The sequence below is a fragment of the Columba livia genome, chromosome 2 (assembly GCF_036013475.1).
Source record: "Columba livia isolate bColLiv1 breed racing homer chromosome 2, bColLiv1.pat.W.v2, whole genome shotgun sequence".
Classification (NCBI taxonomy): domain Eukaryota; kingdom Metazoa; phylum Chordata; class Aves; order Columbiformes; family Columbidae; genus Columba; species Columba livia.
The window spans coordinates 26,685,601-26,700,852 of NC_088603.1; the positions used below are offsets into that span (position 1 = coordinate 26,685,601).

A 15,252-nucleotide genomic window follows, 5' to 3' on the forward strand; every position below is an offset into this window, starting at 1 on the left:
TTTGAATCACGTGATTGTCAACACAGGATGGGGCTGTAAGGACTTGAAAGACAATCCATCATTAGTAAAATTTCCAGGTTCCCTCCATCTGTGTGGCAAAACCAGGAGAAAACTGGGGACTGAGACAAACTTCACTCTGCCAGTCACTGTTACATGAAAGGAAGACTCAGGTTTACACGTCAGGAAAAACATCAATTTTTCAGTTTTCAATTCAGTTTTCAATTTTAAAACATTTGGGTTTATTCATGACAAAATTTAACCAATGCTAACAGAAGCTTCCTTTTTTCTTTAACGTGAGCTCTGAAAATAGTACTCTCAAATAAATTCAAAAGCTTATTAATTAAACAGGTTTTGATTATCTGTGCACTGTATACGTATTATAGGTTTTTCCCATTTTCATAGGAAAACAGCATAGTTATACTTAGATGAATAGGATACATTTATATATTTATTCCTTTTCTTGCCTGTATATACATATATATTCCCTTTCATTGTTGATAAGCATGTGGGGCAGAATACTCTCTCTTCCAACCCCCAGGTTGCTTACACATATTCTAATCTGTCAATGATCAATCCCTTAGCTTTAACCTTAGGAAATCACAGCTCTTTCTCTAAAAACAAACAGCTTACTAACATTAAACTGTTCCTAAATATAAGAAGGCGGCTGAATTCAAATGAATATTTGTTTAAAATTGAAGAAAACATCATTATGTAGTCTCATATTTGATTTAATCTTCTATTTTGTCTGAAGCTTATTATATGCTTTCAAAGTGCTCTTTCATATACATACTATGTCTGAAGCAGTGATCAGATAAATGGCATTTTTAACAATTATTAAACTTTCACAATTTCGTGTTTAAAGCAAAAGTGGGTAGCATCCCATACCAGGCTTTGGGTAAGGAGGAAATTCCCCCTTAAAGTATTCTCTCTCCAAAACATGAACAAAAAGAACTCCAGCAGAAGGGTATACATTCCGATCAGAGTGCACCTTAGACAGAATCGTGTACACTGAAATGCAGAAGGAAAGATAAGAGACAGAAAAAAGCAAAAGTGAGACATGCTCTAGATAATACAGCATGCATTTCAATGGCAATGCGGGCATCTGGGAAAAGGAAAGCAACAAATATTAGATAACTGTTAATAAGTTTTTTAAAAGGTTGCATAGATATAAGAACAGACGGCAGAGCAAACCCTCGCTTTGCCCAACAGGGTCCCTTCAACATTGCAATAAACAAAATGGGTTAGGATTGATTGCAGAAGTTGTACAAGCTCTTCATTTTTTTTGCAATTAAAAAAAAACAAGGAAGGCTATTGTAATTTTATAGTTGGTTTATTTGTAATATCACATAAAAAAAAAACATTCATGATACAATCATATTTTCTTGATATTTTACATATAAATAAGGAACATGAGGAATACAGAGGAATCTTACCAACTGGTGGTACGGATTCCTCACTGAATGGAATTGGCAGATTTTTCAGCTCTTGTGCAGAAAAGGACAAAGTGATTAACTTCAGCTGAGGATTTCTACAAGTTCTTAAAGCTCGACTTTCTTAGATCAGCACGTTCAGATAATTTATATCTAAAAATTTGGTTAGAGAGCTCATTACTGAAGATGTGCTTGTATTGAAGGATAAAACAGAAGGACATGAGTAATTATAGGCCAGTCAGGTATCACTCATTCCGAAAACAAAAAATGAAGCCATATTTTACAGGACTCAGAATTAAAAACCTAAAGGAAACAATTCAGAATCACCAGTATATATCAAAGCAATATGCTATTTTTATGGAGTTACAAATTTAGCTGATAAAGGCAAATCTTATTTAGGTATAACGCATGAATTAGAAGAATAAAAAAATCTTTACTATAAATTAAATGGATAATAAACCACTTTATCAACAAGTTTCAAAATTTAAGTATAAATGGAGAATACCATTTCTCATTATGTCTTAATGGGACTGGTCATAAGTCATTTTGCTATTCCATATTACTACTGAAAGAATCAATCATTGCTGGTAAATTTTGTCAATGAGATGAGGATTACACAAGTGGTACATACAGACGATAAGTCACAGATACAGAGACACACAGCTACCTGCCCTGCTTGCTAAAGTGAAAGAACCTATAAGAAGTCCTATCTCCAAAGAAAGGTTACAGGCCATACAGCATGGGGGAAACTCTCATTGGGAAGAGCGACTCAGAAAGAGATTTCAGAGTCTGTATTGTAACAAACTCTTGGGAACAAATTCATAGAAGATAAAAGGGCTCATTTCAACACTTGGATCAAGATACATTTGAAAGATGTAAGCAAGATACATTTGAAATGTGGACCAACTTCACGTAATTTTCTCATCCTGGTGTAATTTCTCCACCCGTATCACTATACCAACCTTCTTACTTGAGATGTGCTTAAACAGCCACTGCTAATTAGGCATTAATCACAGACATTCCGTTCCTTGAACCACGTACTCCGTGTGGAATCTATCTCACCTAATTTTAGATGCCTACAGAAACAACATCCACCACTGAGCTAGTCAGGCTCCTTTTATAGTCAGTGGAGAAGAAACAGACACTTCTCTGGGTTGATTAATTTGATTTCTCCTGTAAAACGAGATGAATCATGTCCCAGATTCCTGACTGCACAAACCAGATCTGCAGTGACTGCAGAGGCAGCCGAGAGGAGGTGCAGACATCTGTAATGCGGACCTCTACATTTAGTTACACATTTCCCAATCTTCAAGCCTGATGTTGCAGAATTAATAGTCTCAAGCCCTGGACATACTACTGATCAAATTCTACAGCAGCTGCTTTTCACCACTTTTGGAAACCTTTTTTAACACAGTAGTGAACAGAATATCTTTCTAATAATTTTACCATAAAGATAAAATTAAAACTAATCCTGAAGTTGAAATAGTTTATTACAATTTTGTGTGGTTAATAAACCAGTTACTGTAATTTTAATCATGTAGACTTGATTTAAGTACAGTAACATAGCTATCTGATTTGTATAATTAAAATTAGTAAGTTGATGACCCAAAAATCTTACACACTTCTATGAATGAACTGTAAATAGAGCAAGGAAACTAATTAATTTCCTTTAAAATATTTTCAAGAAAATCTGAAAGAAGACATTTATAACATAAGCAGAAAAGCCGACAAATATACAGTGGCTGGCTGAAAATGTGTCAAATATCTAGAATATAGACCATTTTTGATGCTTTGACTATACAATAAGAATCCATTTCAAACAGGAAATACAGTGAAAAGGTAATGTATATTTTCTCCATAAGCAATAATCTTAGACAGGAAGGATAACAGAATCAGCAGTTACTGAAAAACAAAACAAAACAAAACACAAACATATAACCTATTGCTTTTGCCTGTTAGAGGAAATCTATAGCCACCACTGAACACCTGTCCATGCCTAGTAATGAGATGTTCTCTGTTGTTGAAGTAAGCATGCCAATAAGGATTTCATGCAGATATAACCAGTGATCTTGGTGGAAGTCTAAAAATGCCTCTCAGAAGGAAAACAAAACAAAACAAAACAAATCTGTTTTATCCTATTATGACAGAACCATTGTAATGACACAAGTACGGAGATTTAGAACTCAAAAGTTCTCACCCCCACTTGTCAGAGAAGCCTCCTTCTTTTTTTCCTATGAAGATCCTTCAAAATCAGAAGAAATATGATGAGTCTTCAGCCCACTACAGCAACCACTGCTTTTCAATAATGAAATCAGTGAAATACTGTTTTCTTCAGAAGCTTTTAAAACCCACAATTATTTTCATAAGACTGCCTGAGACTGGAGACGAATGTGTTATCATCTTAGGTGATCTAGGGATGAAACCGAATATACTTACCAACTTCTAGATACTAGTCTGATACAGCAGACTGCCAGGTGTGAATTGCTTGGGCAAATTCCCTCTGGCAAATAAAATCTCTGGGACTGTTAAAGGCTTTTGTAAAACTAACCATGGGAAATTAAAAATCTTCACTACATAGGATCCTAACAGATCAAAAAAAAAAAAAAAGATAGTATCAGCTACCTCGACACCACCGTTTTCTTCCTTCTTGTTTCCAGATCTCCTGGAGGACTTTCTGTAGATCCCAAGACATATCTGTGCAGAAAGTTTAGAAGTTCTGGAGACTGAGAAAGAAGTAGATTAACTGGGAACTGAAGGCTGGAAAACATGCATTATTCTTTTTTAAACATATCAAGAAACTGTCCCAGCCATTCTTCTTGTAGGTCTTGAACATGGGTACAGCTGGGACTGTATCAACCTCCAGCATGGAGCAGATGACCCGTTTCCAGAAATTTCAGATTATTTACTATGTTGGTTGAAGCCTGTACGTTGACGACCTTCAGAAAAAAAACACACCCTTGAAATTTTTTCCGTGACTTTCAATGGGTTCTCTCTCCATTGATTTTTAGCAGATGAAGTGCAATCCCAAAAATAACTTGATTTGGGGTCCAATCCAGGTTGCCTGCCTGGATGGGTAATCAGTGCAAAGCCTCTTCTCAGCTAGTGTACACTAGCTACAATATTCTGTGTGTACTTGCATAAACGACAGTAAAATAGTCTTTTTACATCAGTATATGAAAAGATATTTTAAATTGTTACAGACAAGTTATTGTAGTAAGCGAACTGCAGAGGTATTTCAAAGCAACCAGCTGTGATAAGAAAATGTGCAATATTAGGTATATGCACAGCCATTATTTCAAGCAAAGCTGCAGGAACAGGAAAAGTTGGGGAAGACTCACAAAAACACGCAGCCCTGTGAATGTTTTTGAACTGACTGAAGAGATGTAAAATTTTCCAAATTACTTACCTTGAAATAGCACCTTATTCCTAAAACAAGGACATGACTGAAAAAGCAAGAGTAATATTAAAAGCAGATTTGACTGAACCAACATGGGATTTAAATTTACAACCTAAACTCACCATTCTTCTCAACAGCCTTTTTTCTGCTGATAATATAACTGTGGGCTTGCTTAGTCTTCCAGTTAACTGTTCCATTATTGCCATCAGCAGAGCTTAACAAAAAAGCTTTTCAGAACAAAACAAATGCAAAAAAAATTAGTCAGGTCAACAGACTTCCAAAAAACAAGTATCAGATGGGATCAGATGCCTTCTAAACCAGGTTTTGGTTTTAGTCAAAGTTTAGGAGCCTCAGGTTAAAAAAAATGGTGACATTTGATTTGAATGTATAAACACATAATAATCTTTCCAAGAGTCACCTTTTTGACACTCATTTTTCCAAACAGACTAAGTTTACAATAAATGCTTAAACCTCTGCAGACACTACTGCTGACCTAATTATACTGATAATAAAGATGATGAAGAGCATTCTGTGATAAATATATTTTCACCTGCAAAACCACATACACAGGTAAAGACATATCTAAAGTTGCTTTCATTGGCATAGTATATTTTGGCCAAAGTAAGGAAAGCAACATAATCAAGAGAACAGCTTTGCTTATACAAAGATGCTTTGCTTATATAAAGACACATGGGGCTGGCCACTTTGCCTTGCAGGCATAACCAATAATCAGTTCTGAAAAAAGAACCAGTTGTGTTCATCCCACGCAGCCAGAACACAGCTTGGAAACAGCTGGATCAGTGCAGCTGAAGGTGCAAGAAGGTTTAAATGTGGTGAGGAGCAAATGATTATAAGAGACAGACAGCAGCTGTGGAGCTGACAGAAAAACTCCATTTCACCAGTAGCAGAACTGCCAAGAAAGCCCGCTCCTCACCTCCCACTTTTTGTTCTTTTGTTCCCTTTCATCTGTGGTGAATAATAGATATATCAGCTGTTTGTAGAGCTACGTGTCAACTGAAAGTGTAGAGGGAAGGAACTGCAGTCAGATGCTAGGAAGGGGAATGTGGCTGTAATAAACAGTCTTTCCTTTGAAATAGTTTGAGAGCAAGAACTCATGTCAGACCCCAGTTAAAAGATGTTATCAGCATCTTAACTTCCTTGTAAAAAGCATGGTATCAAACAAGTAGCAGTACTTGCATTCAGATACATCAGTCTGCAGGAAGAAACCAACACTTACTGGCAAACACTCCAACTATACAAGTATCATTTACACCAGAAGCTTAAACATCTGTGGAAACTTCTGCTGACACAGTTACACTGGTCAGCTATTGCATTACTGATATCGCATTCTCCAAACACAATTTAGGAGGCCAAACAGATCTGGTTTAAGCAGTAGTCACAATACACAAATAATCTATGCATGTGAGGCATTTATTAATGATAATTTACTCAAAACACCTAAAACTGAATTGAGGATGAAATGTAACAAAAATATTCCATGTTCAAATTATCATACCAACAAAATAACATTTCTAAATTATGAATTTCTGTTAAGTTTCTTTAGATTTTCAATATACTCAAAGGATCTGATTGAAAAAAAATTTATTATTTGCATCCACTGTTCTGCATCTGTCTTGCAAGATGGACAACTTTCTCCCTGCTGAATTGATCTGCACACATTGCAAGTCTTAACATAATACCATCCTAGGGATTATTCAAATCAGCACTGCATACGACCTTTAGTGCAAATTTTTTGTAATTCTTGGAACACTCAAGAGAATGCAGAAAGGTAAAATAAAGTTGTTCTAATATTTCAACAGGATGAGCTGGGCCATCAAAGGCTTGTCAGCTACAAACCAGCACCAAGGAAAATAATTAATACAAGATTTGATTACTGAATTATTAAATGGATAAGAGTATTATCACAGTCAACAAGCATTTAATGCATCTTTTCTGACACTTTTGATGAGCCCACAAGTTTTTTTCTGACAAAAATAGCAATAATGATGTGTTACCCTTAGATAGGCAGCATATCACATAGCACTCTGAGAAACTAGACACAAAATCATCCTAGCATATTTAAATCGAATAAAAAAAGAAAACAGGTTCCAAGATGTATTTTTAAATATAAACAATCAGTAAACATCTTTGATTTAGGTTCAAAGTTGTGCTAGGTTTAGGGGTGGGGATTAAAGAGGTTATGTGTCCACCTCTTCACCCTACGCTGCATTTCACAGGGGAAACGGAAACGCAACCAGTGTGCCTGATTTTAGATCCTAGAGTTTACACTGTGGCGTTTTAATATAAATATTTGTCACCACCTATTTTATTTCAAATGACAGGTGTGCAATGAAATAATTCAGGAGCACACTGCCCATTCAACAGCTTTCACCACAGGAGCGGCAGTTTCAAGCAAGAGAACAGAACTACTGGATAGTTAATTTTTTAGATTTCTAGTGGGCCTCACAAGCTTCTGGCACTGGCCTTACGCAATGTGACTTCATATATACATATATACTATATATATATATAAAATGACCTGGATGTACAACATATGCTAATAAAATTTGAAGGCAAAAACAAAGGCAGGGAGATAGATAAATAATGGAGATGACAAGCCATTAGCACAGAGCAGTCTATGTTGTTTGGTAAAAAGGTGATCAGTGATGGGCACTTCAATAGAATAAAATGTAAATGCATACCCAGGAACAAAGGCAGCATGCCATATGCATATTACAAAGAGCACACACTTCAGGGATGCTGAAATTTGACAAAAAAACAGGGAGATATGTCTGGTAACAACTGGTTGAACAGAAGCTTTCAGCAGAAGACTGGCTAGAACAGCTGATATGTAAACAGCAACATGAAAGAAAAGTAGGAAGATTTTATTTTTGTCCTCGACACATATATGATCACTGTTCAAATGCTGTGTCTAGTACCTACACGGAGCCTTCAAGTAGCATAGTGACAACATGAAGAAGGCTCAGGGAAGATCTGTGAATACGATTAAAGGATGACAAAAGAGGCTTTATACTACAGAATGCAGAGATTCAAACTACGCATTTTATCAAAGAGACAATTTAGAATTAATTTAATAAGCTTTGTAACTCTCACTGAAAAAAATGTTAACAGTGTCAGGGTCTTCAGTTTGTTATATATGTTGCCACAGCTGCTGGAGCACCCACCAATGCTTGTAACAGCAGGAGCAGCTCACAGTTCCCTGCCTGAGCCTTAAACGTGCCCAGGTGAAGTACAAATACAGTGTCTTCTTTTATATTTTCTTTAATTAGTCCTTTTTTTTATTTCCCTTAAACTAATATTTTTCATTTTTCTTTAATTATATTTGTGCTGTTTTATAAATATAAACTATATTTATATTATTTTTATACAGAACAACCAGAAACTGAGTTACAACAAACCATTCGTCAAGCAGCCATCTGCATCGAGGTGCTCAGCCCAAAGTTCAAGTCAGAGCTTGTACCCCGGCAGTTCCTGAGGATCCACGGATACCTGCACAGAGACATCTGCCCTCCGGGTCACATTGCCTGCTACTGGAGGCAGGAGCTGCACCTGCACCTACTCTCCCTCCTCTCCCAGCCCCCCCACCCCTTGTTCTTAGCTAATGAGCAGTATAAGCAATCATCATTTTAGAAATTCATTATGGACTAAACACGATTCTCTCAGTAGAAATTCACATTGAGATAGGGTATTTTCTAACAGCTACGATCCTCTTCAACCACAGCTACTACATAAGAAACAAGAATTAATTTGTGCTAGATGACCACTGTGGATTGCTCAGGTCACTCTGCACTCCATTTATTATGTGAAAGTTCAAATCAAACACAGAAATGTTTCTAAGCTCTATACTCACTCAACTTTGTTCAGTAAGTAATGGTTTTCTACCTGTTTCTGTGCCATCCACTGATTACTATAACACCTGAATATTTCTCAAAGATCATCTGAGAAAAGTAACTGAATAATACATTTTGTTAGTCTCACTGGGTGAACAAAAACCTTATGCTTTATTAATAGTAACATTTACCCACCACCATTCTCCCTCCTACTGCAGACCTGACAAGAGAACTTAATTAGATCAGCTTTTCCATGAAGGCGAGGAGAAAAACTGCTAGTTCCTGAGGTCCAGCCCCAAACCCACGGTGTAACCACAAGGTATGGCCAGGTCCCCCTGTAAGCCAACTGTTCCAAGGTGCCCCCTATACTCCTGTCATCTCTTAATATTAATTGTCAGAGTGTCCCTGCAATTATATTCCAAATTTCTGAGGTGGCAATTGATTTAAAAGACTACAGGAATTTTTGGTGGTTAGTGTTGCAATTGTAACACTTAGACACAGTCTAGGTAAACTATTTTTTTTTAGTATTACATAATGAGCCCCATAACTATGCTGTTAACAAAAGAATGTATACTTTCCATGAGCGTAACAAGTTCCTGCTAATTCCAACACAGCAATACTTATCAGTACTTATGTGTACCTTCAGCTCTCAATCTGAAAACACTTCAGCAAGACAGTAATGTAAAAGCTTTTCTTGAGTTAGAGCACTTATTGGTTCTACCACTTCTTGCTACTACTTGCTTGAAAAGCAGTTTGAATAATTTGGAGGGAAACTAATATGTTCACTGGTTTCTTGGCTCCTCTGTTTCTTTCAAATTCCTGTGGAAGTAATCAAAACTACCACCTCCCTCCTTTCCTCTAGAGCTCTGCCAAAAGAAGGCACTCTACACTGACAGCGTCTGCTCTAAAGTTATCAACACCTATTCAAGAAGAGCCCAAAAGCTATATGAAAACATATATTCTTGCCTAGGTTTGAAATTTATTCTCCTTAGTTTGATTGCAAACAATCTTTCATCTAAAGAGTTCTAATTTGGTGACAGTAACTCCTTAAATACTATCCTGGTTTTGGCTGGGACAGAGTTAATTTTCTTCCTAACAGCTGGTATAGTGCTGTGTTTTGGATTTGGTATGAGAAGAATGCTGGTAATACACTGATGTTTTGGTTGTTGCCAAGCAATGTTTATACCAAGTCAAGAACTTTCCAGGGAGGAGGCTGGAGATGCACAAGAAGCTGGGAGGGGACACAGCTGGGACAGCTGACGCAGATTGGCCAAAGGGATATTCCCTATCATAGGATGTCATGCTGAGCATATAAAACTGCAAACAGAAGAAGCAAGGGGAGACTTTTGGAGAGATGCTGTTTGGCTTCCCAAGTAACCATAACACATGATAGAGCCTGGCTTTCCTGGAGATGGTTGAACACCTGCCTGCCAATGGAAAGGAGTGAATCAACCCCTTGCTTTGCTTTGGTGTGCAGCTTTTGTTTTACCTATTAAACTGTCTTTATCTCCACCCATGAGTTTTCTCACTTTTAACCTTCCGATTCTCTCCCCCATCCCACTGGGGCACAGTGGCTGTGTGGGGCTTAGTTGCTGCCTGGGGTTAAACCATGATAAGTAATCTAATGAACTTCTAACCAAACCTAAAAAAAACCCAAAAAACAAACCAAATATGAAAGACCAAAAAGTAGTTTGTCTTTACATACTTAAAGTTACATATAGAAAATGATTTAATGCTATAAAGCTAACTTCTTATTATCTGGCTTTAAAATCTCTAAGCTGTCTCCATGTAAACTATACTACCTATAAATAACATGCTTTTATAATGAAAAGCATACTAATGGAATGGCTAGCTTTTCATTCCAAGAATTACTTATTCAAGCAAGTACTTACTGGCAATAGATTTTATTTATTGATCTGGGTCAGATTAGTACAAAGACTTGACAGGTGCCATCTTCAGAGGCAGAGATTCAGAGCCCTGTGTGAATAAAAACTGATACTTTGCCCTAATGGTTGCACCCACAAAAGAAAACAGGGCAAGCAGGCTACAATATTAGTTTGGAAACACTGAAAGAGCAGATCATCTGTGAAACATTCTCTCTCCCTCTGTTTGGTGCAGCTGAGAAGCAGAGTATTGCCAATAGCACTTCTGCTGCGAAGAGCAGGAAAAGTGCAGGTATTTAGTTCAGTCTCCTGAATATCCGTCCTAGTCCGCAATTTCACAGTTGTTTCATACTAGCCTATGTTTGCAGCCCTGATGAAAGGAGGGATTCTCAGCACATTCTTGGCCAACTAGCACACCAGTGTAAATCATCCTGTGCTAGTCCTTGTCAGTAAACTGATTTCAGTGAACAATTCCGTTTGTGGGCAGTTTTCAGACAGATGACCCAATTCACAGTATCACTGTACGAGTTATTTCAGCCCCCACAAGGGAGGTGGTGAAAAATGCCTAGCTGTGGAAGGGCACAAGAATGTCTTCTGGCAGCAACACTGCTTTATGACAAACTAATGTGACCACATAATCACATCTTCTGAAATGAGAACTAGTGAGCTGCTTCTCCATTTTGACCTCTTTATAGGGAAGGGAGAATATGACTCAGTTGCTCTATGATTTCCTATTCAGGGGCAAACAGGCGTTCCAGGGAAAATATGGGCACTGACAACTCATTCTTTCAAGTGCAGAAATACCTGGTAATAACCACAAAATGGCCACAATCATTCAAGCAACTCTTTAATGACCACTCTCTCTGCAGAAGCAGAATATGGTGGCAGCTCATTGTTCTGCCAAATTCTATGGCAAACTTCTCTACTAGTTTAGTCTAACAAACTTCTACTGTGTCTATTACTGTGAGAGCTGAAGTCAAAGAAAACCACCTAGGTTGTCTCAGAAAAGCTTAACCTTAAAACCTCATAATAATGTCAATTCCCATTTTTTCTGGCACTGTAGAAAATCATTATCGGCTAGTGTTTGAGTCAATGCCTTCTATTTGAGTACTACATTGGCCATCTAGGAGCAAATGTTGGACTTCTGATATCACTCTTACACCCTTTAAACTCTTAAGTCTCTTGAAATCCCTGGATTTTGAGTTATTGTTTTGCCATGGAGGTGTGGGGTGTGAGAGTCACAACAACCTGGAATTCTGACAGTAAGCAGCCTCCTCCAAAAAGCCTTTAAGTGTATGTTTCATACATCTTTAAGAAGTGCAAAAAACACAAATCAAGTTTCTTCTGTAGATCAAGTGCTAAAACAGAAAGGGGAAAACCTCATGTCTACTAGTGGAAGAGAACTCAAAACTATTCGCAGATCTTGTGCTACTTCTCATGTTCCGTTTTGTCTGTAAGATGCCTTTTGCCTGGCTAAGTAATGCTTCAATACCAGAGAGGCTATTTAAGAACAAGATTCAAAAGAAAGGACATTTACGCAAGGCTGTGGCTCGTCTCAGAGCCTGCAGTCCAGTTTGGAAGTTCTTTCACATGGTCATGGAGTCAAATCCAGCTGGCAGCCGGTCACAAGTGGTGCTCCCCAGGGCTCAGTATTTGGGCCAGTTCTGTTTAATCTCTTTATCAATGATCTGGACAAGGGGATTGAGTGTACCCTCAGTAAGCTTGCAGACAACATCAAGTTGGGTGGGAGTGTTGATCTGCTGGAGGGTAGGAAGGCCATACAGAGGGATCTGGACTGGCTGGATCGTTGGGCTGAGGCCAGTTGTGTGAGGTTTAACAAGGGCAAGTGCTGGGTCCTGCACTTGGGTCACAACAACCCCAGGCAGCGCTACAGGCTTGGGGAAGAGTGGCTGGAAAGCCGCCTGGCAGAGAGGGATCTGGGGGTGCTGACTGACAGCCGGCTGAACACGAGCCAGCAGTGCGCCCAGGGGGCCAAAAAGGCCAACAGCATCCTGGTGTGCATCAAGAATAGTGTGGTCAGCAGGCCTAGGGAAGGGATCATCCGCCTGTACTCAGCACTGGTGAGGCCACAACTTGAATACTATGTTCAGTTTTGGGTCTCTCATTACAAGAAAGGCATTGAGGTGCTGGAGAGAGCGCAGAGAAGGGCAACAAAGGCAGAGAAGGGCGACTGGAGAACAAGCCTGATGAGGAGCAGCTAAGGGAACTGGGGCAGTTTATCCTGGAGAAAAGGAGGCTGAGGGGAGACCTTATTGCTGTCTACAACTACCTGAAAGGAAGTTGTAGCATGGAGGGTGTTGGTCTCTTCACCCCAGTAGCAAGTGATAGGACAAGAGGAAATGGCCTCAAGTTGCACCAGGCAAGGTCCAGATTGGATATTAGGAAAAGTTTCTTCACAGAAAGGGTGGTCAGGCATTGGAACAGGCTGCCCAGGGAAGCAGTTCAGTCACCATACCATTTCTTCATGTCCTATTGCTGGTCACCAGACAGGACATAAGCATCCTCCCATTCACTGTCCCCCAGATGTTACATAGATAACACTTAAGAGACCTTAACTGAACTTCGTTTATGCTTCCTTTTTTACATCAGTCTCAAGCCATGTATTCTGCTGTTTTAACTAATGAACTCCAACTAAACCAAACTTTAAAAAGTCTGAATTTAATCTGGAAATGTTAACACTAAAAAAACCTTAAGATCGCTTCCTTTAGCATGTAGCCCACAACTCGGCTTCTAGAAGATAGTTTCAGTTGAACTTTTCTAAACATAATATCATAGTTCATACCAAAAGCTTATCCTCAGACTGTCCTCACTCTTTCCTGGTTGCTATCCCACAACCGGTCTTGAGAAAAGGAGATGGAAGAAGCCAGAAGAATTTCCACATCAGGAGAAAGCAGTATCTTGCATCTAACAAATGCCGAGTTTTATCCTCACATTGAACAGCTTAAGGTTTAGGTGCTATTTGCATCTCTAATATTTCCAACACTTCACATCACTTCTGTTGTCAGTATCCTATAAAGAAGTGTATCTAGACGTTACTCAAGAAGAAACTGAGCAAATTGTTAGCTTTTGAATGACATATCACTGACATCTCACGTCACAAAATAAGCTAAAGAAACAGATTTATTGCTCTTAACTTGTTCTTAAGGAGGAATAGTCTCACAAAGGCATTCATGTCTGGGCTGCTGCTGTTACCCATTTAAAGTATTTCACTGTGAACAGCCTCATGGGTGTGAAACCCGCTTGCTGCATGACAGCTATTATTTACATGCATTAGAGAGCAGAATTAAGACTTTTTCTTCAGACTTAATTACGATATAGTTTGATTAAGTGGTCAAGCTAGAAAATAAATTTCGAGGGGAGAGGGGGTACGAAAGATACCACTGTATTCAAAATAGCCCAGCCCTCGGTACAGGCATCAGCCCGTCAGGTCCACCGAGGGGATGAGAGCAGCGGGCCCAGCCGCCCGGCCCGGCCCGGCCACATCCCCGGGAGAACAGCCGCCCCCACCACCCGGCGGCCCTCGGCCGGGCCTGGCTCCCGCGCCCTGCCCGCAAACCCGCTCCACAGCCCGGCCGCCGCCGCCGCAGCCGGGCTCCCTCAGCTCGGGCCCCGCCGGGCTCGGGGCGCTCCCTGCCGCGCTGGGAGGGGCGGGCTGCAGCGGTGCCCTCCGCAGGGGGAGAGGCGAGGGGCGGGCGGGCCCCCACCCCTGCGCCGCCTTGGGGGTGCCTCCGCCGCGCCGGGAAGCCGCTGGAGCCGCCCCGGGGATGGATGCGGGGCAGCTCGGACCCCGCACCAAGGGGGATACGGAGCGGGGAGAGGGGCACAGCGAACCGCAGCCTCAGGGCAAGGCGGGGTGGGGGCGACACGAAGCCCACAGGAGAGGGGGCACCGCGGCGCGGGCCGGCGGCTACCGGCGAGGCCCGTACCCCCTTTACCGCGGTGAGACGCCGCCGTGACCGACCTGTCAGCAGGAGGGTGGTGAGGGCACCCCCGCTGTGCGGCCAGGGCCCCGCCGCGCAGCACCGCATCGCTCCCCGCTCCTCCGCCTGCTGCTGCTGCCGCCACCGCCGCCGCATCCTCCGCACCGCGCCGTGCGGGGCCGCCGGTGCCGCCTCGCCCCGCGGCGGCCGCAGCATCCTCCCCGCCCCGCCCCGCCGAGCTCCTGGCAGAGCGCTGCCCCGCGGGGCATGCCGGGAGGAGCCGCCCGCCGCACCACAGCGGCCGCCATGTTGGAGGGGGAGCGGGGAGCGGTCCGGGTGCCATCCTACCCGGTGAGGGGTTCTGGGGGGCGGAGGCTGCGGGAGCCGTTTCCCCTGAAGGAAGGGTCGGCTGGCTGACTGACTTGCCGGGGCGAGGCGGTACCTCCTGCTGACCTGCCGGGGCTCGGCGTTTTCCGCGGTGCCCACCCGGCGGGAACGAAGCGGCAGTGCAGGAGGCGCTGGTGCTGCGCCGGGTGGGGAAGGGGGCAGCGGCTGTGCCCCCGCTGCCTGCCTCGCCCTGCCCCGAAACTAGGACACCAGCAGCAGGACACGACACCTCACAGCTTGTCTGGTGTACGCGGGTGTCCTGTGCTCTTGGAGGACGTCACGGCTGCAGTCCTTGCAGCATCAGTTTTGTGGACATCTTACCCTGGTTTAAGTCTATATCCCTATTGTGCCTTTACAGCCAAA

The 15,252-nt window shown here is 41.5% G+C and overlaps 1 protein-coding gene and 1 long non-coding RNA gene across 11 annotated transcripts in view; both read right to left on the reverse strand.

The window, feature by feature from the left end:
- The window catches only part of SGCE (sarcoglycan epsilon), a 34,207-nt gene extending 19,189 nt beyond the window's left edge, over positions 1-15,018 (reverse strand). For 2 of the 10 annotated variants that reach the window (XM_065051101.1, XM_065051103.1), the window contains exons 1-3: positions 14,544-14,739; positions 4,950-5,054; positions 886-1,008 (exon numbers count right to left, since the gene is read on the reverse strand). In XM_065051101.1, coding sequence (XP_064907173.1) covers positions 886-1,008; positions 4,950-5,054; positions 14,544-14,718 — 403 coding nt within the window. In that variant the 5' untranslated portion in view covers positions 14,719-14,739. Of the gene's footprint in view, positions 1-885; positions 1,009-4,949; positions 5,055-14,543 lie in introns of all 10 variants that reach the window. The other 8 variants (XM_065051111.1, XM_065051106.1, XM_065051104.1 and 5 more) reach the window with 8 other exon arrangements.
- LOC135578435 (uncharacterized) lies at positions 1,451-4,183 on the reverse strand. The gene is made up of 3 exons (XR_010470019.1): positions 4,053-4,183; positions 3,628-3,672; positions 1,451-1,583 (listed from the first exon to the last, which is right to left on the reverse strand). It is a non-coding gene; the product is annotated as an uncharacterized LOC135578435 (long non-coding RNA).
- Positions 15,019-15,252: the final 234 nt, after the last annotated feature.